At 41.1% G+C, this 27,267-nt stretch overlaps 2 protein-coding genes across 14 annotated transcripts in view; one reads left to right on the top strand and one right to left on the bottom strand.

Annotated features, from left to right (window-relative positions):
- Positions 1–2,356, top strand: part of gnb1l (guanine nucleotide binding protein (G protein), beta polypeptide 1-like) — a 32,799-nt gene extending 30,443 nt beyond the window's left edge. For all 6 annotated transcript variants that reach the window (XM_042099973.1, XM_042099971.1, XM_042099978.1 and 3 more), the window contains exon 7: positions 1,124–2,356. In XM_042099973.1, coding sequence (XP_041955907.1) covers positions 1,124–1,390 — 267 coding nt within the window. In that variant the 3' untranslated portion in view covers positions 1,391–2,356. The remainder of the gene's footprint in view (positions 1–1,123) is intronic.
- A 4,123-nt stretch (positions 2,357–6,479) lies between these two features.
- On the bottom strand, positions 6,480–15,861 carry tbx1 (T-box transcription factor 1). 8 transcript variants are annotated; one of them, XM_042099961.1, is made up of 8 exons: positions 15,386–15,861; positions 13,591–13,978; positions 10,729–10,830; positions 10,359–10,530; positions 9,727–9,882; positions 8,529–8,596; positions 8,138–8,253; positions 6,480–7,685 (listed from the first exon to the last, which is right to left on the bottom strand). In XM_042099961.1, exons 1-8 carry the CDS (start codon positions 15,570–15,572, stop codon positions 7,306–7,308), a joined length of 1,569 nt encoding a protein of 522 aa, XP_041955895.1. In that variant the 5' UTR covers positions 15,573–15,861; the 3' UTR covers positions 6,480–7,305. The 8 variants fall into 8 exon arrangements, with proteins under 8 accessions (XP_041955895.1, XP_041955896.1, XP_041955897.1 ...); XM_042099962.1 differs by having other exon boundaries at positions 6,480–7,682; XM_042099963.1 differs by having other exon boundaries at positions 8,153–8,253.
- Between the last annotated feature and the right edge of the window lie 11,406 nt (positions 15,862–27,267).

The raw sequence follows: 27,267 nt of genomic DNA, 5'->3' as shown, positions 1-27,267 counted from the left end.
ACACACATTCACACACATACACGTAAGGGCACTTGTAATTCTTGAGGACCCATCTGTGGAATGTCCACAGGAGTATGGCCATAGATAATGATCTCAGTAATACTTTATAATATGTCACAATGTTGTCCATTAGGGAGATGGATGTGCTCTCCAGGACTCTGTAGATCACTGCAAAAGGCCAGAGAGCAGTAATCTTTAGCAGGCAAGCGTTACAACTGTGTATTTATTGGGTCCCCTATTCTGTTGACCGGACCTTTCAATGCAAATGTAATTCATCAGGAGCGCTTAGAGCAACACGGGTTCTGCAAACAAAGATTTTCAGCAGAACAGTCTCTTTCTCTCTCTCTCACACACACACACACACACACACACACGCGCAAATACACACACACACACATGCTTTCTCTCACGCGCACACGCAAAGTGACAAAGGTAACTCAGCCAGCCCATTACCGCGTTTTAACTCCAAACCAAATAGTCGCCCGAGAAACGCTAGCTCGTCCCACTCGTGCCTAAATGTTTTAGGCCTGATGATTGAGTCTCTGGGGCCGAGCGCAAGTTTCCTCTGCCAGGTTCAACAGCTATTTAGTCCTTCATTTAGGCCTCAATCAACAGACTCACTGATGTGTAGGTGACGGCTAAGAAGCTTTTTTTCCCAGAGAAACATGGTTTTCAAACTTATATATCAGTAGTGTTACTTCTGATCATAATTCAGCGCTAATAATCAGTGTAATTCTTGGATTAATGTGTTGTGGGTTGTCAGGAATCTTGTCCTTGATAGGCTAATTGAGTCGGTTCTGTCCTGTAGAAAATGATAAAGTGATTTTCCTATCCGGCACTGAGACATTTTCTGCTTTGACAACTTATTAAAAGATATATTCTTGTATTTATGAAATGTTATCATTTTCTTCCTCTTTGGTGGATGTTGATGCCTGAGAGGATTTACATGTCTAACCACCATGGACTCTGTGTGTGTGTGTGTGTGTGTGTGTGTGTGTGTGTGTGTGTGTGTGTGTGTGTGTGTGTGTGTGTGTGTGTGTGTGTGTGTGTGTGTGTGTGTGTGTGTGTGTGTGTTGTAAATCCAACTTTGAGTCTGACTCTTTACATTCCCATCTCTCTACAGCAGCAGGAGTCCGTGGAGCTGCTCAACCCCGGCATCTCTCAGCTGCAGGTCCGTGGGGACGGTAAGATCCTGGCCGCTGCCGGCTGGGACCACCGGATCCGTGTGTTTGGCTGGAAGAGGCTGAAACCCCTCGCTGTGCTCAAGTGCCACACGGACATGATGCTAAGTGTGACCTTCTCTGACCATGCTGACCCCACAAAGAGACTGATGGCAGCAGGCTCCAAAGACCAGCGCATCAGCATCTGGTCCATATACAACCAAAACTAGCCAAGTACATCACAAGCAAAGTTTATCAATTTGCATCAATGAGACTAGCAGAGACCATTACAGACAAAGCTCATCAGTTTGCATCAGTGAGACTAGCAGAGACCATTACAGACAAAGCTCATCAATTTGCATCAGTGAGTCTCCTTTGTTGTTGTTAACCAGCTTTACTACTTTTCGAAGCATCGTTGTAATTTTCCTTTTTTATCAATGACGGTACTCTTTTTTTTATATAGCTCAGACTGAATAATCTCTTGTTTTTGGACGCCAGATGAAACACTCCCATTCACTGATTATCACAGACCTCTCTGGGAACACGCTCCAGGGTCATGTCAGCCATCCAAGAATAAGCACTAAATACGTAAAAATTATACCTCTGTACTCTCCTGCAATTTGCCGTGTTAAAAACAAACACTGCGCTAGTGAAAATGTTATATTTTAATCTGACTGGTGCAAAGTATTTCTCTTTTTTTTCTCCTCCAGTCCCTCATGCTGTTTGCTTTTCTGCTCCAAGAGTTGCTTTAGCAAGCTTGAAGTTGCACCTGAGTTCCAAGGGTATTGCAGCGTTCCCAACCCCCCACTCCAGCCCAAATCCAGCCCCTCAGTTTACCATTGCCCTCAAGTCTGACCCAGCCCGCATTCATCACACAGGGTTAATCACTGGTCTACGGACAGCAGAGACAAGGCTGTTTGTTAGCAAGATTCATTGGAGGAGTTTACCTTTAGTTTTCCCTCCTGTTAGGTAGACAGTCTTTTCTGTGTTGTTGTTGTAGAAACAAGGCTGGGTTTCTAACTTGTGATTCCTGCTGCAAAAATGGTCAAAACAAAAGATTTTTTACTTCATCTGTTGTCTTCAGTGATTATTGACACATCATAGCTGTTTTCTTAACTTTTTGGATGTTTAAATGTATTTACTTTCACTGTCAAAACAGGTATGGGAGGTGTAAATTAAAACTTGACAAAATATAATTTTCTAGCATTTTGTTTGAATATATTCTGTTAACTGATTTTCTTTTTTGGATTATTATTATTTAATCTTCCTCTGAGCTATTTTGAAGACAACCCTTTGCCTAACCTTTAAGATGACATGGTGAATTGAAGCCAACTAATAGAATGTGTAGGCCAATGTTTTTGTAACTACACTTTCATGAAGTATATGCATGTTTTACAAGGTCTATGCTACTACTAGTGCTAATGATAATTGCAATAATAATAATAATAATAATAGTAATCATAATTATGATGATAATAATAATTTCCATCCATGTCAAGAATCAATATTGGCTGTCATGCGTGTCAGGAGGAGGATGGCAGGACTTCAAACGCCTAACAGCCGTTCTGCTTCATAAAGACCAATGTCTCTCGGGTCTCTCCCGACTGGAGTATCCCGTCAGACTGTACAGGAAGTCCAGGCGAAAATCAAAGGTTCCCTACTCATCCAGAACAAATGGGAGAGCGAGGGAGGAAAGACAAAACAGTTCATTAGCGTATCTTCCACCGCCGACTCCATCCTTGTCAACCCGAGACCCCTCAGCACCTCAGTTTATGACCTCTGTGGCATATTTGTTTTCCTCTCTCTCTTTGCCCCTATCTGTAATGGTTTCCGAACTCCCTGTCTTACTTTGAGCGGGTAACAAAAGCCACATAGGGCGACTTCCGTCCATTTTGTGATAAATCGAGTGCGCATCTCTGTGCGCATAGTGTAAATCACGGTGATAGATCATTTAGGAAGTCCATGAAAAGCTGCTCTTGAGTCTAATGACCTAATGCGTGTTTACCATGAGCTCTTGCGGTCAGAGGTTACCCTGCCATTTCTGTGCACATGATTTCTTCTGAAACGCCACATCCTTCCAAATACATCACCCCTTGCGTGTATGGAAGTGAATGTAGGCTAATTCCCTGTCTTTTTGGGGTTAATGGTTAACAACGTGATTGACCATTGTACTAAACAACATCACATAAATTGAGTTATAATTCACCTTCAATTACATTTTTTTCTGCCTGTGAATAAGTAGAATAAATACGAATTGTCGTTTGGCTACATATATTTTACTACTGCCCCTTTAAAGAAAGTCCTTCATGTTTTAGGGCTTGCCTTGGTGGTGATGTGTTTTTATATTCGGCATAAAATGTCCATCAGCAGAAGCAAACGGAACATAAACTGTGTGTACCTAGGCGCGCTGAAAAGGCTGAGGAAAATGTGAAACACGTGCGTAAGACTCAGGTGAACGCCTCCAGTAAGTCCATCTCTGTTGTTTTTAATGTCTGTCCCTAGATATGGCAAGCTGACGGGCCGCGCCTGAAGAAATGTACACAAAAGGTAAAACAAACTCTGAAAGACCTGTCACAACAGATGTTCCAGATGCAGTACCGCGTATCATTCATTTCTCTTTCCTGCCTAACTGAAGGAGATAGTTTTGTGAGCTGTCATTTTGGGATGTGCACAAAGAATATTTACTAGTTGGAAAAAAATAACTTAAAGTAAGCCTTGCCCATTAATTGTTATTGAAATTAGGTTAGGCTTCATGTATCTTATTCTAGGCTAGAGAATAAATGTAGTCTGCAAACATTTTGGGATCATGAACTAGCCAATTAAGACAGAAAAGATCATATTCTCTGCAAAATACCGGTAACATGCCTGTATAGAATTGAATTAAATAGAATTAATCGAAAATAATTAATAAATATTAGATATTGAAATAATATTTAAAGTAACTCTAAAATTTCAAAAAATATACTATACTATTTCCATTTTCACAATTGCGTAGTAATGTTTTTCTTTATTGTCGTAGGATAATTAAGACCAGGCTATTACACTCTCAATTCGAACAGAATTGGCCTACCTTTTAGGCTAGTTCCTCCAGCTGGCGTCGTTTTTTTGAATAGCCTTCTAAGATGAGTCGGTGTTTATTATTGTATGCTGATAATGTGGGCCTAGTTCAAGAGGTGTTTCTCTTACCACAGTGTAAAGTGCGTTAAAGTGCTGGCAAACTATACTGGAGTTTGTGCTTTAATAGGACCGAATCCGCGCCAGGGTGTGGAATTGGTGACTTGATGGATTGTGTTAGGATGGATTCAGATGGATTGTGTTAGGAGAAAACAAGAGCGCATATCCTTCGTAGGTTTATTTGGGATATATAAGGCTATGGAAATTTGTCAAATAAATTTAGAGTTTATTAAGTAGCCCGTTGAACCAGTGGGTAGGCCTATTTCTACTTTCAAGGGAGACGAACTAGGCCTAAACATTTCGTCCTAGCGCGCGCTTTCAAAAGAGACTTGTGACTTTTCATCAAACTCAGAACTCATTTCTCACGCAGATTTATTTTTGAACTTTTGAAATTACATGACTGGCTTGAACCACACAAATAACTCATTTCAGGCGCTGCTTTGTTGTGAGAAACTGGCGGTGAGTCGGCACATTGATGGCCAAGGACCTGTCTTCACCTGTTGGTCTTTCCGCTTGCCATCCTTGTCAGAGGGCGACACAGGTTGGGCGACCGCTGGCCCCACATCAATGAGAAACGCAGCGAGGATAAACACAGCTGGCTCAACCTAACGGAAGAGTCGTGGGTCTCGGTGTCCTCGCCTTCCTGAGCGGCCAGTTCTCATTAGGAACAGCCGGCGTTTCTGCTCACGCGAAGGGAGCCCCAAGCCTCTCAACTGGCTCTTCCTGCTGGGATCGCACAGGAACTATGAATATCAGTAACTATACGGGGATTTAGCCACAGATTTGGTTACAGCACGTACCCATCTTAATCTAGAGATATTAAGATAATAATAATAATAATAATAATAATAATAATAATATATTGTTATAAATATAAAAATATAATTGTAATCGACACAATTCTGAAATCCTAGGGTTAGCAATTGTCAGATGGGGCACATGAATGCCACACGTGTTCCGCTGCATGTCGGGGGGTCAGTCGTACCAAAACAAAAATTATATGATCAATTAGTTGTCACTTAAATTGCTGGAAACATTGTTTAACCTCTGATACCTTAACCGCTAGAGGTCAACTGGGACGCAGCGTCCTGTTCCGCCACCTTGGGACTACCTTCAACATATTAGAGAGGAAAGGCCATTCAAATGGCTTCTCTATGAATTATGTATGGCATTTCCGCTTTTTTATCGACAATGACAGATCATGTATTATTTCAAGATGAGGATAGCCTTGAAACATCGTTTTCTAAAAAAAAAGAAAAAAATTCAAATACCGACATGATGTAGGTGTTCTAACTGTGACCTTTGGGTATCAATGGAAGATTTATCTATACACTGTCCTGTTTCCGTCCTTCTGAGGAAAGAGGAGTTCATGGGCAAACAATGTATGCCTGTCTAAGCAATGCGATGACAAAATTACGTTTTTCTTCAGAAAAAAAGTCAAGCTATTGATTGTAAGTTAAATTGTGTCTATATGAGATACGCAGCACAATATTCTGATAGTCTACAGATAAGTATCGGTCATTTAATGTTTCAGACCTTAAAAACAAACGAGAAAAATAAAAATTACAAAATATGTTGTCCAGTAAATGTTGGCCTTAATTTAGGGTTGACGTCTATGCTACTAGATAAGTCCCTCTTTCTGCATTTGCATCCGTAGTAGAGCATTGTACATCTTAAAAGTAATTTCTAAGACTTTATAATGCAACAGTTTAGTTATTTGTTATTTAGCTGATACCATGCAAACGCGGGCGTACGCGCGCACACACACACACACACACACACACACACACACACACACACACACACACACACAAACGCACGCATTTGCATGTGCACACTCGCACAGTAGCAAGCACACATATGACTTGATGTTTATCATTGCAATACAGATTAATGTTTAGGACAGTATGACACAAGTGTTATGAATATTTAATTATACTGGTGAAAATGGTTATCATATATAACACCTTGTTCAATAATTAGTGCAAGGGCACATCATTTCATTCAATTCTTTGTATTGGAAAGCTGCCTTCTCAGGTTGAAACTGGCTTACACTGGCTGAAGGCAGGCCAGGAGACACCATTTCATCCTTTTTTTTTAAGAAGAAAATGGCTGCTGACAGAAAAGAGCTGATGGAAAATGGTGTTTACTGTAAAGAATTTAATGTTTATTTTACAGGTACAGCAAGGTCACTTTGTCTATTCATTTAGAACTGCTGTAAGTCAGTGCCATGGTAGCCAAGCTTCTCGGGACTGCTGATGGTGTTCTAGCATTTCACAAAAATATTCCTTTTCAAACAAAAAACATTTTAGGGTATTTCAACACCTTCAGATGAGCGCAACATGCAAATATGTCCTTTATCTAGAAGCTTGATGGACTCGAGAGTATATAATTTATGGCTTTTTGAAAGCAAAAAAATTAAAAACACCCAAAAAAATAATCAACAAAATACAAAAGTGCATTCAACACAAAATTCAGTTCCAGTCTGTGATAATGCACCCTGCTGGTGTAGTGGGGCTTATCCTTCGCCGTCACCGACAGCAGAGTCTGTCCGCCCCGGCTTGGAGCTGTCACGGTTCAAACCTCACAGGACCGTTCAAAGCCCTCACGTGTGTCCGGGGAACCGGTTCTCATCGCCTACAAAAAGAGCGGTTCCCCTTTTCAATAAATACGGCAGCGTCGGTTCCATCTGAAGTATCCTGTGCAGGAGGAGAGTTTTGGGGTGGGGGTGGGGTGGGGTACGACATGCCACCACAGTCTCACAGCAACGCGTGCCATAGGGCTCTTTTAATTGTACTTCTTTTCCTGCTGGCTTGCTAGATTGCCACTGCTCAAGTTTCCATAGCTCGTTGTGTGTGTGTGTGTGTGTGTGTGTGTGTGTGTGTGTGTGTGTGTGTGTGTGTGTGTGTGTGTGTGTGTGTGTGTGAGTGTGTGTGTGGTTGCCGCACAGCCACAGGGCAGGGGTGAGCCATTATCGGGGGCCGTAATCGTAGTTGGCCGGGGCGTTGGTGGCTGAGTACATGTTAGCTGCCGAGGGGTTCATGTGGTGGTGGTATCCGTGGCCACGAATGCTGGGTATGGGGTAGGGCGATGGCCTGGCCTTGGCCCCCAGGTAGTGTTCGTAGGTGGTGGGGTACTTGTAGGGGTGGTGGTGTAGCGTGTCTGGTGGCTGGGGGTGGCCCTCGAGGCGCAGTTCATGGGGCGGGCTGCGTGGGCCGGCGGTCAGGGGCACGGCGTGGAGTCCGCCGGGCACGGGCAAGGCAGGACTCAGGACACGGGACATCAGCTGGTGCGCCGGGTCTCCATGGATCGGCGTGCCCGTGGGGTCGCGGTCATATTCCCGCCTGTCTTCTGGTTGAGAAAGGACATGACATTTAGACAGAGCATTTTACATAATCTTTTTTTATCTACTCAGAGCTAATTGGTAGATCATGTTAATTGTATTACATTTACATGTATTCATTTGGCAGACGCGTTTTATCCAAGGTGACTTACAGCAATATAATAACATTTCAGCTACAGAGCAACAGTTACATCAACATGTTAAGTACAACCTCATTAACGGTACCCTAATTATTAGTTATTAGTTATTATTAGTTATATATTTCAGTGCCTCCACTCAGCTGAAGTATAGCTATGTCTTCACTGTTTTTTGAAGACTGCTAATATGTGTTAATGGTGGGGAAATGGTTCATGGAAAATGTTTTTCTGATATCCAAATTACTAAAAAAATAAATTTCAATTACTAAAATTATGTAATGGCTATATGCAGTGTATGTAGTTATATCCGCAGCATACATCACCTTTTTTATACAGACCTTTTTCTGTGCCATTTTGCTGGGGAGGAGATGACATTGGATTTCTTGTCCTGGCAAAGGCACTCATAATTGGCAGAGAACCAGGCCTGTGGTTCCTGGGCCTAAATCAATCAGAATACATTGGGATGCATTTTTATCCAGTCACGAGTGAGATCAAACCAATCAGAGCACATCGTGGTGCATTCTGTCATGGTTAGATTATTAGTCGGTGCATTCCTGTTGTAATAATAACAATATAGTCCTACCAATTCTTAACAGAATTAGTCAAGTATTTGTAATTATTTGAATATAAATGTAAATATATTTCACAATTGCAAAAAAATAACGATAGAAGTTACAATAGTAATAATATAATAATTTATTAGTATGCACTCACCAGTCCTCTGGATCACAGTCCCTGAAACCCTTTGCAAAAGGATTGCTGGCTATTTTTAGCTGAGTAATCTGTAACAATACAAAATAATGTTCTTTATAATTATGTTCCCAAGCATTATCTTATGAAAACATCAAGTAATTTCAGCTAAATAATAAAATACCAATCATTCTTACAAACATAAAACCATGACCAACTCCGTCACAAGCACTCCGTTACCCCGATTGAGGTCACGTGACAATGATCCTCTACAATATAATTTAAAACGTGTTGCCTTCCTTTTAGAAAAAAAAACAGCAATTTGGACACCTTTCCAATATGAAAGCCATCCAAGGCATTCTCAAGTAGCCTATTTCCCGGAATGTTTCTGCTTGGCTCAAGGCTTACAAACTGACATTTTACACTTGATCCTAAAAGCCATGATCACATGAATTAGGTATAAAAGACTTAAATTCATCAAACTCCGACTAGTCTTGACAGTGATCTTAAAAAACAGCTGTCTATTTCAATTTAATGTGCGGAGCATCCCCAAATTAAATTATACTTTATGGTGGTTATTCACCGGAGTGATTGGAAAAACAAATGCTGAACCCCTCGACGAGGAATTGAGACCGTGAGGTCAAACTGATAGAAGACAGAGCAGGAACAGACCGGGAAAGAAAAAAAAGAGAAAAAGACAGCTGTGCAGAGGCATCACTGACATGACACATATTTAAATGAAAACCCAATCTCGTCAATATCACGCACACAAATCCAAAAGTCTTTGTGGGGACTTTTCTTCTTTTAATCGAATTTTCTATGCTATTTCACTTATGCAATTAGTTATAACATTTGTAATAACAATTGACAAAGCACTACAAATTTGTCCGAAAACAGCGTGTGTAGCTGGGAGCGTTCATCTCTTTTAGACGGAAATTTGTTCCGGAGCAAATAAGCTACTAACCAAAGCCCTCGCCATCAATTAGCATTTTTTCTTTTTCATCCCTCTTACATTCCAACGACTGTTATTAAGCTACAGTGTCCCACGCCAATAGGCTAATGTAAGCAAAGTAAAGCAACAACTAAACTAGACAACAAAATAAACACTACCCCACCAGTAGGGAGAGGCACTCATTAAACGCAGATGAATTCACCACAATTATTTTTTATATCTAAACAAAAGTTGCCCAGAAGTACAATGAAAGATGTAATCGTGACTCACCCTGTGGTTTTGGTATGCTGTAACGGCGGTGAATCGTGTCTCCTCAAAAACAAAGGTCTTGTAATTCTCCTCAGCATACTTCTCACTGTCTTTTCGAGGATCGACATAAACCACGTGGAATCGAGGCTGGTATCTATGCATTGAGTTTAGAATTATCTGCAAAAATAAAAATGAACAGACAATTTTAAAGTTATATACTAAAAAACATTAATATTGTATGTCAGACTTGCAGTAGGCTATTAACTTCAATGTCACATTAATCTCAATGCCCTGCACCAGCTAGACCATAGTGACTAGTCAAATATCGATTCCTTGATTCTCATGCTTAAGTTAAACTTATACATTCATGGCAGCTTTTCAAGTTGCAGCAAATTATATCAAACGTATGCATTTCAATTCCATTTATTTGAAATAGCAAACAGGGTTTTTAGTCTATTAATGTTTTAAGATGACTTCTGTTTGTACATATTCCACAAAAATAAGATACTATATTGTCGTATTTTTTTTATTTACGCACATGCGCCTTTATAAGGAAGCAGGATGGACACCATTTTAATTATGCGTCCCTGCAAAGTTCCCCAAATGATTTGTGGCCAGTAATGGATCAAGCCCAATTGAGCATTTATACTTACATGTCCATTGTCATCCAGTAAATTATTGGTAAGCTTTAATTTATCAAATGAAACTATTTGTTTCATCCATTGTGCGCCTTTGGCAGGGGAATCGGGATGGTAATGGACTCTGCCGGGAGTTGCGGGGTCCGCTTTGCCAGCAACCAGCCACGATGAGCTGTGGAAAGCATACCTTTGGAAGAAAACACGACGAAAGAGTACCATGTTAACAGACGTCACGGCTTAAAACATTGCTTTCATTGCTGACTGGGAAGGATAGCATTTATAGTCAGTTTCAATTTAAGTGTTAATACAGTCTATGGATGGCCTATCAGGCAACAATTGTTTAGTGTTGTAGGCCTGACCATTGAACTACATTATTTAGGCCTACCTGTATCTTTTATCGTCGACCGGTAGGAAATCCATTAGAAGCATGTAGTCTGCCATGGGGTCCATTCCGAATATTTTGACTTGAAACGTTGGAAACATTCGCCTAGGGAATAAAAGCATTCGTTTGAGGTGGTTCAGTAGCATAGATAGAAAGATAGATAGATAGATAGATAGATAGATAGAAATAAGCATCCAGTAGCTTAGACAACCATAACACAAAAAACACACATACACACATATATATCACATGCATAAACATCCCTCACAGAAATGTAAAGAGTTAAAAATGTGTGAAGTGATTACAAATATCCAAAACTACAAAAAAACTCAATATGGGAGTTTACTTATTACTAAGTAATTCCTGAAAATTCTGTGTGTGCGTCTACTCTGAAATAATCAGGCCAACGTGACTAAAAAAAACATATGATACGCTATAGTCAAAACTAGGCCTGAGTTCACATATTTAGTCTAGTAACACTAGGTGCTAAAGGTTCATATGGTGGTTGATCATTTAGAATGGCATTTTGACTGAATCTTATTGTCGCATATTTACGCACGCATTACGCACGTGAACACACACACACACACACACACACACACACACACACACGCACGCACGCGCGCGCGCGCGCACACACACACACGTACATGGAGCATGTGAAGCATCTCAATAATAAGGTGTGTCTTAGTCCTTAATTTAGGCCGCTTCAGACGTCTTCCCCCAATTAATTACTTAATTGCAAAGAAACTGTTCCACACGTTCGACAAGTGAAAGTGATCCCAAGACTGTCGCTCAATTAATGTCAGTGTCTCTTCAGGAGCCGTGGCTAGGTGAGGCTGAAGTATCATCTAAAGTGTTTTCCCTATTCCATGTATGGTGTGAGCCTCTTCCACGTGTCAAATTATCTCCCCGGCCTCTCCATGGAAAGGACCACGCAAACAAAAAAATGGTCTGAATGCCTCAATGCATCTTTTATCTGGCGGTTTGGACCATTCATTTGGTCAAAACTGTAACTCTGGGGATATTTTTTAAATAAATGCTAAGGATGAATGTTGGCTGTTTTACAATCCGATTCCTGAAAAATGCATTAGAATATGCCTCTTCCTTGTAAGACGATCTGAGCAAAACAACTTTTTATTCTCGTTTATAGCTTGGGGATTTTACAAACGAGCGTGGACAGGCGTATGCAGTGTAAGAGACTACATAAAGCCTCTGACAAAAACACAGTATGCTGAACAAAATTAGACCTATGCGACCACATACACATCATTTTGATACGGCTTTAGAGAACAGTTTTGCTACCATAGTAAGCGATTTATGTAATCACAATTTCAAAAGGCTTACAGGCCTCCCAGTAGCCTGCACCCAAAGCTTCAGTGTGCCGGGTGCTAACAACTTCACAGAGCACAGCATAATATGACCATTGATAAATAAAGGACGAAAGCCTGCAACATATAAGCATTAACTTCTGTGAACGCCAGATAAATAAATTAAATATTGATTACTAATGTATGATAGGCTACCTGATGAAAATACAGTTTGCTTATCATCAAATCTGCAGGATTGGCGACTGCATTAATGGACACTACAACGGAGACAGACATTTTGGAAAATACTGTGGTCCTACTCCAAATGAGGTTTTATCCCTTACCTACATAAAATTATGCACTTTTATGTGACTGTATTCTTTATTTGGAGGGTCCATTGAAAATAAGAAAGGCGCACTCTGTTGTTTTCCTACGGCGGGAACCAAGGCCGCATTTTGAGAATATAAGATGTAATTAAATGCAAAGGAAATAGCTTCTACAAAAACATTAAATTCAAAAGCGGACCGTAAGAAAGACAACTTAAACGTTAGATTGGAAAATCTGACGCATAATGACTGATAGCCTACAGTGAAAACCCCACAGAAATGGATCAAGCATAGGAACTACAGGTTATGGCGTGCAAAACAAACTGCTACTATTAAAAAAATCTTGTAATTTTTAAAACTTTGAGCTAAACACAATATGAGAAAATCTTCACTGGCTGGATCATTTGGTGTTGCACACAGTCAAGATTATTATTGCATTATTGAGATCAAGAAAAAGATGCAGACTTATGTTTACTCTATGCATAAGATCAAACAGGCTTCTCATTACATCCAGAAAGAATAAATCGTTCTTAAAAACAAACACTACTTGGAACAATGCCATGTCCTTGTTTAATACACTGGGATTCTGAATGGAAAAACAACTGCCCTGAAGAGATTATGCTACACGTGTAGTCTAGAGGTCAATAAATATTACAATGACCATATGTCATGTGTCATGTAATTCAAATAGGTTATGGAGCATAGTATGTTGTTTAAATAGCTGTTGTGACGAACACACATGTACGCTTGTCAAATTCATATTTTAACAATCCTAAATACTTTCACCTAGCCACAGAGGCTACTGCTTCTGAATAAATAGTGGTTTGCTTTAGGTTATTTAGATTATTATTAGGTTAATTTACTGCTCATTCGTCCCATTACAGAGACTTGGCCTTATGGAGGCCAATGATTTGGATCAGTTTTCTGAATTCCACAAGTGTGGCCTTGCACACATCTTTGAGGAAAGGCTATGTAATGGCCAACGACTATTTTCAATGTGGACTGGTGGGCTGGTAATCGTGTTTAAAATTGATAGAAAGTAGAGGAATACAGTAGGCTACGATAAGCATGTAAATTATTACTCAAATATATTGACTGTTTAATATCACACATTGTATAGGCTACACTCGCAATTATACTCAGAGCTTAATAACACTTGTATTCAGCGTGGTTCATTTCCATTAAACATTCATAAAATAAAATAAATGCTATAAAAATAATTTATTTACCTGCCAGCTTTGGTTACAATCATCTCAGTTCCAAGCTGATTGAATTCATCCCATAGAGCTTTCATCTCCAGCTGAACGTTAATGTTGGCCACTTTAGGATTCTTTTTCACCAGCGACTTGTTCGGCGTTGAGTTCGAGGACGACGAGGAACAGTTCGAAGTCCCAGTATCGCCCTGTTGGGCCTGGGCTGGGTTCGACCCCGTGTAGTTGTAGCTATGTTGGGCCGCCGGGCAAGGCTCAAAGTGGGTGTCATGCTGGCTGTACGGGTCCCCAGGGGAAGGCGAGAGATGATAGCTCCCTGGCGTATTGAGACTGCTCAGGCTGCTGGTCGTGAAGGCTGCAACATCGCAAAAATGGGACAGCTGCGTCAGCCACGGACTGGATATTGCTGAAATCATTCCAAAAACTGGATTTACAATGTGCGCTGCAGCCTTGAATGCAAAACAACACTATACAGTTGACACGTTATCAAGATAAAAATTAAGTTTCACAGAGTCCTCTCAAAGTGAAAGGGTTCTTTGAAACGCGTTCCGTGTGAGGCATCAAAAGTATTTTTCTTTAGTCCATTCAGTTCATCCAGTGTGATAGCGCTAATATAAAATCTTCCCTCTGTGCATACGTTAACACAGTCCCTGCGCAAGAATACGTGACCAAAGTGCCCCAAAATTAAAAAAAAAAATCTTCAAAGTTAATCGTTCGAAGTTATCCTCCTTTCGTTTAAATGTCGTATCCTATGCGCATTCGAATTTAAATCACAGAATGAAGACTCGAGTTTAAGGGTATGGAGTCAGTTGTTGTCGTGTGATTGCGTTCAGATGTATTCCAAGCGGCCTCCTCTCAGTACTACTACTGCTCTGTGCTAAGCTGCAATCCAGACGTTCTTCTTATCTCTGTCATAGGGCCTCCCCTTCACGATAAAACCGGTTCTTATTTCTATTTAGATAAGGAACTGCAGGTAATGTGCCTTTCCTCGCCTTAGGACGAGACTGATTGACAGAGAAGTGCGCCCCTTTTAATGGGCTTTCCGGCACCCATTTACTTTTGGATAAGGGTATCGCCCACATCGCCCTCCTCTAACAATAGAATGGGTAGCTGGCACAACGGAGTGTAAACTTTTAGCACGGTAAACAAACACCTACTCTGCATGAACTAACAAACACATGTTTTTACGCTCTCAACTGTTGTTATCCAAGAATACGTTTGCGTTCCTGAGGTTGTTGCAGGGAGAAACTATAGACATAGGCTAGACAATGTTTAGTAGCGTACTTCCATGTTATCGACATTTTTGCCATCTGTCTAATACAGACTGCTATCCCACATGTCTTCGTCCGTACAACTCATACGTGGATCGGCACCGCCAGAGCTCGCCTATAAGGATGTGTTGTTATGGATTTTGAAGATCGATTTACGCTTAACCTCTCTGTCCTGAGCAGTCTTCTTCTTTCTAATGATGTACAACGTTTTCCAACTGTGTGGTTTGCGCGAGTTTGAGGATTTATTCCCTGAAATGCTAAGACTTTCTACTGTGCCAAACTGTTTTAGCCAAAAACACATCGACAGTTACTTTACAGTCAACACTTACGTATTAGGCTATTATATGCAGCAATTGATTAGAATACACATACTAGGCTACATTTAACTGTTCCTCGTGTAAGTGGTACGTCTTTAATGTACATTTTTCAGGGTTTCATACGTGACGTTTGAAATGCTCCCTACCATTGCCTGCACTATGATGAGAACGCATGGCTATCATGATATGAGTTGTGCTAGATCATTGACAAGAGTGAGTCCATACCTTCCATCTCCCTTGTGACAGTACTGTAATGCATTTTAAAGGATCTGTGGCAGGTTTCTTGGTCGTGCTTGTCCAGGTCAGTGCTAGGTTTGTCAAAAGTGGCGTTTCCTGCTTGCTCTGTAGCTGAAATCAGAGAGGCAATACTGAAAGCATTTGCCTTTGGAGAAAGGGGACTGCTGTCGTCCATAGGCGAGAAATCAAGTCCAGAGAATGCCGTCTCCCCTTGCTTCCTTTCCCGCTCTGTCCCAGAAAGCAAGCGTTCAAACAGCCATCAGGAATACGGTTCCCGGGAGTTGTGCGCTTCAACCTAAACTGACGTTACTGAGGGGGGCCTTTTGACGATGTGGTGAACTCAGATGTTTTGAAAACAACCTATTCCCACGGAATTTAGCAAGACATTGTCTGGTTTAGAGCTGATTTTATGCTCCAATTAAATCGATGCGTCCGAACACGTCTTCGTGTATTAAAACATAGCTCACTCACAGAAAGCGTTTTCTTCTGTCTTTAAACGCGAACTTCCCCCATTCAGTGGCTGGGTGATGTCATTAGAGTTCGCCAGTCTGCCTTGAGGAACAGCTACTGCAGGGAGAATGTCAAAAGTGAGAGCTCCACGCCTCCCATGCAGGGCTCGAAAAAAAAGTGTTCAGGCTTTCCAAGGGATGTTTTATTTGAATAGGACCTTGTCAATCACTGAACCAAATTTAAATTCAAGGAGGAAAAACCGTGAGCGTCACTGCGGATGTCCGGCTGTAAAGACAGTACAGTAAATAATATGTAGTCTACTGTTCGGTTGTGCAAGGATCATTGTCAAGCATAAGATAAGCTACTCCTACTCGCTTACTAACATCTTTTAAAATCACTGCATGTTCTACCTAGACACGTACAGCATTTCTATCAACACGGGTTTGCCCTTTATAAATGTAATTTATTTGTTTCTGTAGCCTATAGATGTCCACCTATTTCATTTTTATTATATGTATCTGAAGTGGAAGGGTGAATGTATCTCTCCACAATCATATAGTTTACATGCGAGCCAAAGCTAAATTGGGACGAAATTATGCCGCCTTGCCTGGCTAATTTTGAAGAACCAAACATGGAAATATGTAAGTGGTTCTCAACTTGCCACTAAACCATGTGGTGCCAGCAAATATGCCATGCGTCTTTTATGTCTCGGAAAATAGCCTGCTCTGCGCTTCTTGTAATGCTTGGTCATAAGATGTGGTGTTTGGGACCATTATGTTTCCATTCTAAACAAACAAAAGCAATTTTATCACAGTAGCCTGCTTTTTAATTCTGAAAAGGGACAACACTGGCATTGCTTAGTCTATAATGCTGTTTTATTGAGTTTAAATATCAACCATCTCAATCAATGTGATAATTTGAGGAATGCTGTCATGTAAACTGGCCCCTAACATTCATGTCTATGGGTTATGTAGTAGGATGAATAGAAAACTGCGTGTGTGTAAGTAGAGTTTTACCATGGGTAGATCTCACCCTACAAGTGGTTCACAATTCTTATCTTCTCATCAAGGGTCATTATTGATTAATTGCAATAACAGATATTTTTATGGAGCTGCTGCTAAAGCAACCGGATTTAATCTAATTTACACTTAGGCTGTTCAGTAACCCGCTCAAGCAGTGGGGTTCTAAGGGGATAACCTAGTTAGCGGCAGCTCTATTTTCTTTTCAGCTAAACCCTGTTTGTTTTGGATGTTTATTTTGGTGCTATCAGGCGTAAATAAACTACTTACTGTATGAACACGGTGCATGCTCAAGTAAAGAAATAAGCCTAGCCTACTCTAAATTTGTAAGGTATGTGGCAAAAGTTAAGTCATATTTGAAACATAATTATTCAAAATTATAGTAATAAAAAAAACGTGCAGTTAAGCCATGCAGTAGCCTAAAGGGTGATTAGAGTTAGGCTACACTAGCATTTCAGTGGCCTGCCAATAATCAGTTGTGTGGGTGAAGGATAATGAATGCAGAAAGTGTTTGAGCACAATGCGAAAGATATCGCAAAAGATCAAGTATTCTAAATCAAGACCTGCCCATGTATTTCCTACTTTAATCAGATGTCGCTGTAGATACCAGCCCACTTCATCACTGCCAAGTCGGAAGCGTCCTTTGTAAATACTTTGGTGATAACAGACAGAATTCAGAGGGCCTGATAGAGAAGCAATGGAATGGATTGTTAAAGAATGCGCTTTGAAACGTCTACTGCGCAACATAGAGGTATTTGTATAGTAGCCTATACACAGGAGTTTTTAAGCGGTGTCCGTAAGTCGGTGATGTCCGTATTTTACAGCAGTAGTTTAATTCATGTAGCCCAATGAATAATCTGAAGTATTCAGCATTAACATGCTGTTATGGTATTGTTAACGTTAATTGTTAAATATATGTATACATCTAGGGAATAAGCAAATTGTCGCCAAATAACAAAACTAGCCTATTTTATACAAATAATGGGATTCGTGATATGTCCTTGGCATAGCATAAGCTATCATTATTTTTTTTTATCAACTATCTTTGTCTTGGCACTTAGCTGGCTGTTTTTTTCCTCTCTGCAATTTGAAATAGCCTACACTTGGCAGTAGCCTACACGTTGAAATAGCCTACACTTGGCAATATTTAACAAATGGAAGCCAAACAGTTGGCTAACTTAAACGTAACGGTATATCATAGGCTTCATTTCAATTATTTGACTTTCTCAAGGCGCAGTTTCGGCAGCACTCGCAACACCAGTCACATTTCCTGTTTTGACTCCTGCTGCGCCTGGTTCCATGCGCCAGGTGTGCTGCCTCCCAGCATACCGTATTACATCTAAAAGGGGGACCACTCACGAATTCAACAGGGTTAAAAAATATTTCCGTTACCATCATGTGAAGGAATGTGCAATCATTTGCTTACTTTGTAGCCAACTGTTTGCAGTCATTAATAAAAGCAGGCCTAGACTGGGAGTGTGTCTATTAAAAGTGGTCTTGAAAGTGGGGCAGCTTTAATGACTATAGAAACAGAATTAACCATTTCTTATAATTGGCCATTTAACTATTGATGCGTATACCAATCCAGACATTGACGGGTATTTTCCCCCCAAAATGTGACATGTCTCGTTTGGGATGTGTTCCATCAGTTGGCGTGTGTGATCAGCCTGAACTCTATTTCATCCAGTAATGCAGAGTAGCCTACTTTTTTGCCGTTATGCAATTATAATCGTATAGCCTACTTATTACAAATGTAGGCCTATAATTATCGTATAGGCCTACATTATCAATCAGAATAAGTTATGTTACTGATCAAGTATATGCCAAACGATGAAAGACAATTATTGTTCTCAGTATGACGTTACTCACTGCAATTCTTTTTTTCCCCTAGATAGATTTTCCTTAGATGGATTACACAATTCTAATAGGCTAACATGCTCGTATATGAATTAGAAATAAATAGCCTATTTGTTTGCTGTTCCTTTTTCTTATTTTCCAGTATTTTACCAGTTGGCTTGCTTTATTATTGAAAAAGGGCCCAGCCGATTTCGCAGGCTAGGCATAAATATATTGCAGCCTCATTGATCTCTCAGCTTGCCTTCATAAGACTTACCCTTACACCTGTTGTTTTGCGAACTTATTTCTTCAACCTCTATGTGTACACTAACAGTCAAGATCAGACAGAGCAGGGGCTGTCATTATGTGTTTGCATGTATGTCTGGCTGTCTCTTTGGGATACATTCCGAGCGATATATCTGATGTCACTGTGAGTAAAATTGCTTTTGAGGGGTGGAACATAGAGAGAAGTCCAACTGCACTATAGGCCTACCTTAGCGGTGGCTTATATGTGCTTCTTGGAGATTTTCTGCTAGGCAAGGAATTCATTTTCTGCTGCCTACTCTGTTCCTGCCTCTATGTTGCATCGTAGCCTAATAGCCCGTATCCAGATAAGGCGAGCTGAGTAGCTTTATATGGCTTTATCATTTACAAATAGAGGAGTTTGTAATGAGATGTCAACAAATGTGAGACACTTCATTCGACATGATACTATTGTGTATAGGCTACCTGGCCGAAGCACAGGTTATAGTGACCTAAAAGGTCTCAAACGTTTTTCTTGAGGTTTAATGGTCTTTGTGCATTCATTATTATTTGTTTACACCTAGACTCCCATGTGAATGTTTATCTAATCTAAACTCGTATGAAACATTATCGATGCAGCAACATGTCACTATTTGTTTCCAGCACCCGCCGTTCCCTCATCATCAACTTATCGAGTAGCCTAGGCCCATTCGCATTTCGTGATTACATAAATGCAAGAAACCTTATTCAAGTTGATTTACTTGAATGAATAGTTTATTCTGGCTGAAATGGTATTTTGATTCCTTGCCACGTCAGTATGCGTTTCACATGACTGCCTAAACAAAAATCATATCACCATACCAGCATTTTTCTTTTTCTCTGTGCCCAGTTGGCATCCTTCCGCACCAGCAGAAAAAAAACTGTTCACATGCACATTGAAAATAGGCCTATATAAATGCGAATAAATATAAAAGCCATTTAAACTACATACAACACTATATTCAACAGCTATATACACACAGGCTATGGTTGATTTAAAAACTAACTAAAAAATGAAATAAACTAATAGCCTACTATGTAAACGATTAACCATTTAATTAGTGCTGCCATTAATTGTGATCGTGGTTTTCATGATGACACTGATTGCGCGTAGGAGATTGGACGCCGTATGAGATCTGTCTCTTTTAATATTATTTGAACGGGGTACATAAAAATAGGTTTATGTTGTCTTTAGGTGTGTTGTAGACTGTTCTACTGACTGCAGGCAGAAAATGCACACATCGTGTGTTAGGCAGACCTGGCTGTAAGTATATTTTCCACCCTGCACCTAAAATCTTGATCAAGCGCCAAGATGACACTAACTTCACCAAACTGAAATCCGTCATGCCCTTTATTTCTTCATCCTTAAAATGGCCATAATGACTTAGCAACACAATGAGGATGCTGAATTTACTGAGGGGAAAGAGGGAAAAAACGTGCTTTTCATTTAGATGCAGTAAACCTTAAGCATTTTCCAGGTGCCTCTCAATTTTTTCTCATCTAAACTCAAGGGAAAAGAAATGGTTAGATGTTAATTAGAACCCGCGATCAATTAACAGATAATAAATCAAACTGTGTCAAAGGAGCATACAACAATAATTTGAACATTCATATGGCGTGACTGAAACTGTTGGGACCCGAATGGCACGCTGCACGTATAAAACTCTATCCTATCTAAATATTTGTTCAAATCCCCGAATAAGACGGAGAGGAAGTTAGCAGTTGACCGCTGACAGTTGGGTTGCCACATAGCAGCTTGAAGTGTCCCTCTACACCGGAGAGAGTCGAACCAATAGACCTTTAGTGGATTACAGAACATAAAATGAAAAGTCTCGACTATGCCTGGTCGAACGCAAAATACTTGGAAATCACCAAATTAATCCCTCAAATATTTTGAAGACATAATCTCAAAGACGTAGCCTATTAATATATTATTGGTGTCGCAACGCCCATGCTGCTGATGCACAATAGCCTATGACTGTTACAGATCAAGTTTTGAGCTTCTAAACCCTTTCTGTTTACGTTTTGTTTTTAGTTCCGTTTGTGTGGTCACGTAGGCTAAGCTACGTTGTCCATCATTTAAAAAAAATCTTATTTGCCAATCGAATGTACCGGATATGTGAAACAATCAAATATTATGGTAAAACACAATGAGATCTCAATGTCGTGTAGGCAAAGTCTAAGATGACACCTACATGACCGCCTTAATGTGTCACGGAAAAGTTTCATATTTGCCTGCTGCAGAAGGTAAAGCAGTCCTTCAATCGACGGTGTTAATATATGGCCTAATTGTTAAAACACAAAATTAAAATGTAGAAGATAAATCAGTATTGTTAGGCTATTGTATTGTCATTGTATTCCACTCACATGAAACAAAGTTAACTCCCATTTATAAATGTAATTTTTGCCATTTAATTTCGTCATACAGCCTCATTGTTTAATAACGACGTGTAGCTAATTATCAAATCGGCTAGTTTTAGTTTAGTTTTAGTTGGCCGACATTAAGGCTTGTTTTTGTCGGAAATTATTGCACAGATTGCATGTTCTGAATCTTTATTTGATTGAATAGAAACTATGGGTCTGGTCTGACCATCTTTTCCCATCTTTGGAGGCTTATTCTGAACTCCCTGGCATTTCCTAGGTTTGGGAAAAATAAATCTGTTTGTAAATGTCACAATAAGTGAGGACATAAGAGGAACACAGAGTAAGACCTTTACAGTATCCACACTTCCTTTTTGGCCTGAAAACGCACCTTTCCTGTTTAACTGCACAATTTTTATTTTTGGTCATCTTTTGACTGGGGACATGGACATAAAAACACAATGACCAAGCGCACAATGGGTCTCTTGATGTGAGAAACTCTGATCCAGGGTTAGGTCTTTCCTATAATCCTTGTCACGCAATGTTGCTCAAAAGTTTGAGACCCAATGTGTGGAATTATTGACCGTTGCGTAAATGGATATTTTGGTATTTGTTATGGTAGGCCTAGTTTGCATTATTACAACGGTTCAATGATTCCTCAATTATGCAGACGAAGTGTTGAACCCATTTTCGACTCCACACAAATAAATACTAATAATAAAAGAATCTATTTAGAACATCAGCCTTTAATAAAATCGTCGTAAACTATGACTAACGAAATGTGAAAAAAAAAACCGTCGGCATCAAAGTATGATTTCATGCTGCGTCACCAACATAACTGTATTCCCTTTGTCTACTCTAGGATGTTTTACTGACGTTAGACTTCAGGAACTTTAGGTTAACAAATCACGTGATTTTCTTTACTTTAACAAATTAACTTAAACCTTCTTGTTTAAAGTCTAATCTAACAGTTGGAATACCAAGAGTTAATTACATCAAGAGAGAAGCTGTAAAAACAATACAAAAAATATTTGTCCTAAAATGAATGATACATGAGACATACCAAGGACAGTGACAAACTCGAAATCAGTCTATCCATGAGGCAGTCAAACTGCATCAGTTAGAAGCATATTAACTTACATTAAGCACCATGTTTACATGCACCCTTCTGTTTTTGAATGTTCATTTTTCAGAAAAAATATTTGATAAATATATATTTGTTTTATAATATGCTATTATAATATGTTGTTCCCCCATTACCCTATGGATATATATTTTTATTCTTATATTTAGAGTAGATATCAATGCTGCATATAGGGCTGTTTGGGATAGGGTTGGATAGTAAAATATCTATTAAAATGTCAAAATATTCTATTTAAAATTTTTGCTTAGGCTCTGTCTGTACAGACATTGACTCCATAACTGTGGAGTGTTCACTGCAGCAAACAGTGCTGTGGCATTTTCTCTTTACATGTTCTCATTTCTTGTAATAAGCTGTTTCAGTTTCAAATTTTCTGCTTCAGTTTTACACCTGTGTGTGGAAAGGTCACAAAAATCAGACTTTCACGTTTCCCTGAAACAAGCTTTAGCGCCTATTTGAAAGGCATTGAAAACAGCCCCCCCCCAAAGAATGAAGCATTCACCCTGCGCGGCTCGCAGAGATGCCTGCCCCTGTTTGTTTATTTGGGAAAGGAAGGTCTTCTCTCAGCATGTCTTTGCAGAGTTAACAAATATAGGCATGACAGCTGCCATCCGTGCCCTTCAGCCGGTCTCTATGCCGCCCTGACCCTCTCTCTCGCGGGCGTGCCCGGGTACGGTGGCGGTGGCCCTGGAACTGCCAGCTTCACCAGTCTGGTGCAGAGAGACGACCATTAGCTTGCATTAAACATTCAACTCTGATCGCACGGCCACAGCGACCACCACACCTCTTTCTCGCACCCACAAGGGGCCCACGCTGGTCTCCGTCTCTCGCTGTGAGAGCCCAGTCGGGGTCTGAGAGGGTTTTGTATTCTTGGCACGGTTCTTAAATAATAAATTGCAGGACTACATACTGACTGATTTGAGCTGAATTTGTGTGTTTTAGAATCCGTTATGAGTTATTGATTTATTTGATTTATTGCTTTATTTCGGTGAGTGACAGAGAGAAGGTAGTGCGTTCGTTTACACCTCTCTTTTTTTAAGAACCAAGCCCTGACTGTGAAGAAAAAACACAGCCTGGAATGTCTCAAGCAAAGAGCATAGATTTCTTTTCATGAAATCACCTTCTCTCTTCCCCCTCCCTTTTTCGACTCCCACCTTTGTTTTAAAACTGGGAGGCTTTTAGCTTTTGAAAAGTATCCCTTTCCTATCTCTGCAGAAGCACCCAGGATATCATCACCTCCACGCTTCTCGCCCTCCCATTGGTTGGTGTATAAATAGCTGGCATTCCTGCCACAAAAGGCCTGATGATATGGAATTGGGGCCTCTGTGATCTCCCAAATTAATTAAGGCCTTTCTTCCAACTCTGGCGGGGGAATCCGAAGTCTTTGTGCGTCTGATATGTCCTAAGCCCCGGCAGTAAACGTAAGGGGCGACTTCGGCGCTCGCCATAAATCTGTCACTGGCTGCTTTCTTCCTCTCGGCCGGGTTCATAGACCCTAAATAGGCTGTAATGCAGTGAGACCATTCCTTCCTTACCCCCACGAACCACTATAACCCCCCTCTCCAGGTCTCTTCCCAACATTCTCATCCAAAAGGCCTTCGTCTCCTCGTGGTGAATGCGTGCAGTATTTATTTGAATGTGAGAAGGTTCTCTTGTTGTTTCTGGCAGAGGGGCTCGGAGACACCAGGAGCTCATCTCTCCCCACCCGTCTCTCTCCCCGTCCCACCACCGCTGCTACTGCTGACCGGAGCCCTCTGTGAGCTGACGCTCTGGCCTAGGCTTTCACGGACTTGAACCAGAGCCTACAAGCTGTCCTCACAAGCTTCAGATAAGGGCTGAAGGGATACAGTTTGTGTGTGTATGTGTGTATGTGTGTGTGTGTGAGAGAGAGTCTGTGTGGGTGCGTGCCCATGTTTGTGTTCTTGATGTCCTTGTATGCACTTTGTGTATGCATAAATATATCCACAAATGTGTGTGTGTGTGTGTGTGTGTGTGTGTGTCCAATCCTTTCCTGGCTGCGGTGTACTATGTCATTCATGGTGTCACGTCAGTCGTCAGAGCGAGAAGCTCATTTCACACTCAGCCGTCTCCCCAAAGCTGTTCTGTATGACCTCTGTCTTTCATGTTTTTCTGCAGTCCCTTAACAAGCCTCTCAGTGCTCCTTGTGCTTTCTTCTGCTCTCCGCTTCGGTTCTAGAACGTTCCATCAGGTATCTCTGGGAGTCCATGCTCATTTCAGGAGCGGTAACTTGACAACGCTCTCCCCTTTTCAAATTGTGAACCGTCAGAGTTTTCACCACGTTTTTGTTAAACTGAGCTCTGAGAGGGGTAGCGGGGCTGGGGCGGCAGCAGAGCAAGGGGGAATCCCTACACGCCCAAATCCAAGCGCAGGAAGTGGATAAGAAGGAAATGTGCATTTGGAGAGCCCCCATGCGGAGCCCATACAGTGAAATTGGGGATCAGAGGAGCAGATATCCAAACCTCAGGAATGCTAATGCTCACCAGCCCCCCCCCCCCCCAGCCTCCCCCCCCCCCCCCCCCCCCACACACACACACACACACATCCCCAACCCCATCCCAATCCCCAACCCCAAACGCTTCAATCCACACCACTGGCCAATGCACTGTGAGGGAGATGAGGGAGACAGGAAAATGTTCGCTACAATATGGCTCAGTGTGTCTGGAGCCATGGCGCAGGCTGGGAAGAAGAGGGGGGAAATATGACATTTTCCGGTGCTCTTCTTCGCTGACGCCCAGATGAAGATCAGGAAGTCACATGGGTGTTGAACAATGTGGAGAATGGGCCCCGTACAAAGCCCTGTGGAATTCCCTTCCCCACGTCGGGGCAGTGCGGCGCTGGGCCAAGCGATAATGGACATGGCTCACACCAAAACACCCCAGAGTGTATGTGTGTCTGTGAGAGATAGTGCGTGTGTGTGTATATGTGTGTCTGTGAGAGAGAGTGAGTGAGTGTGCGTGTGTGTGTTTTTGCTCGTATGTATATGTATGCGTGTGTGTATTTTGGTATATGTGTGTTCACAATCGTGTGTGTGTGTGTGTGTGTGTGTGATTTGGTGTAAAACAAAAGAAAAGATATCCGCACACTGTTTCTAAAGCTCCCAGTTTAATAGTGGGTGATACACAACGTTTCGACCACTCAGGTCTTCGTCAGTTGTTGGTGTACATTCTTTTCAAAGATCTGCTCATCGCGCCACACAGCGTGTCAAAACCCCACCTGTAGTCCCGTCTCACTGCTGGGGACAGATGTGCTATCATCACACGGCCATCACGTCCTGTGGTGCTTCGGGGTCGCATCCTCAGTGAGCCAAAGATCAGTGTCCGTCTCTCAGGCCGCCGGCCGGCATGCTTTGGCCGCGGGATCTGCGGCGCGGGCCCCGGCCAATCGGGGCGCGGGCCAGCCAGGTCGACTGATACTGATTACACCAATTCATCATCTTTCGCCGACCCTGCCTCCATGTGTTTGTTTTGATCTCTCCCCCCGTCGGCCACGGTGACAGTGAAGGATGGGGAAACCGCAATGCGGGCCGAGACCGAGCAGGTCCGGCACTGAGCCACGGAAACCTGCCACCATCACCCGGCCGGCTGGCCGGCCTAGCACTTGGACAGCTCGGCAGTGTGTGAGTGTGCATGTGTGTGTGTGTGTGTGTGTGTGTGTGTGTGGTGCCCAGGCGGGCAGCTAATTGCAGGCCCTTAAGTGTAACATAAGGTGATGGGAGGATTATGGCATGTTGACTCTTTCACCCTTGACCAGACAGTTATAGAACCCCCTCTTACTGAAGAGAGGCTTTTGTGTCAGATCAAGGCAACAGTGAGCAGACCTTTCTATCTCTCTGTTTCTCTCTCTCTCTCTCTCTGCCTCTTTTTGTGTCTACAAACATATGTAGCATTATGTGTCCATAATGGTCAGCACTTCCTTTTTGTGTCCATTAGCGGACATTTTTGGACAGAAAAGAAAAGAAAAATAACTATCAGGGAGGGTAGCATTTCCTGTTTAATGAAAAAGTTCCCTTTGCTGTAATTCATAGACAATGTAAAAACAAAAGAGAACGGTAACATGGAATTTCATTTTCTCAAAATTTCCAAAGTGTAATGTAACCCACTTTTAACATATCATTTTCAAAATTCAAAACTATGCTATTTAGTTGTTTAATGGTTATTTTAATGATATATATATTTATTGTGGCGATATCTTGGGGCAGCATATCTCTTCCTGGATCAGATAGAGTGCTAGCACGTTCTCTCAGCACTCTCCGTTTCAGTCACACATGCAGATCTTAAATCTCACACAGCTGGCTCAAGCTCGGAAAATAAAAACAACATGTATTTTATTTTCTCTTATTTCATTATATTGTGACTGAACTTGTATTAGACTGTATTAGATGGGCTTTTCCGCATTGTTTTAATCACAAATCACAGACTTCTATATTAAACAACTTGGTATGCCATGTTGTTGAAAAACATAAAAAGCGTGAAATTATTAACGTGACAGTTTGAAAGATCTTACATCTCACACAGATATATTTTCCCCAAATTCAGTGTATCCCAAATTTGTATAATAATAAAGTATAGCATTATTGCATAAACATGCAATTTACAATTATGAGACAAGGCCTAGAATCTGTACAGTTATTGTTGCAATAATACAGGAGTGAAAAAATTTAAATGGTAATTTAAATGGTTAGCACTTTATAATAATCATATAGCTTATAAATTATTGTTTATGAATTGGAATGTTTTGCTAGATCTCTGTTTAATCTATAT

This window comes from Alosa sapidissima, chromosome 8 (assembly GCF_018492685.1).
Source record: "Alosa sapidissima isolate fAloSap1 chromosome 8, fAloSap1.pri, whole genome shotgun sequence".
NCBI classification, from domain to species: Eukaryota; Metazoa; Chordata; class Actinopteri; order Clupeiformes; family Clupeidae; genus Alosa; species Alosa sapidissima.
Note: the sequence above shows the minus strand (reverse complement) of the source record. Positions and strands in the feature narration are given on the sequence as shown.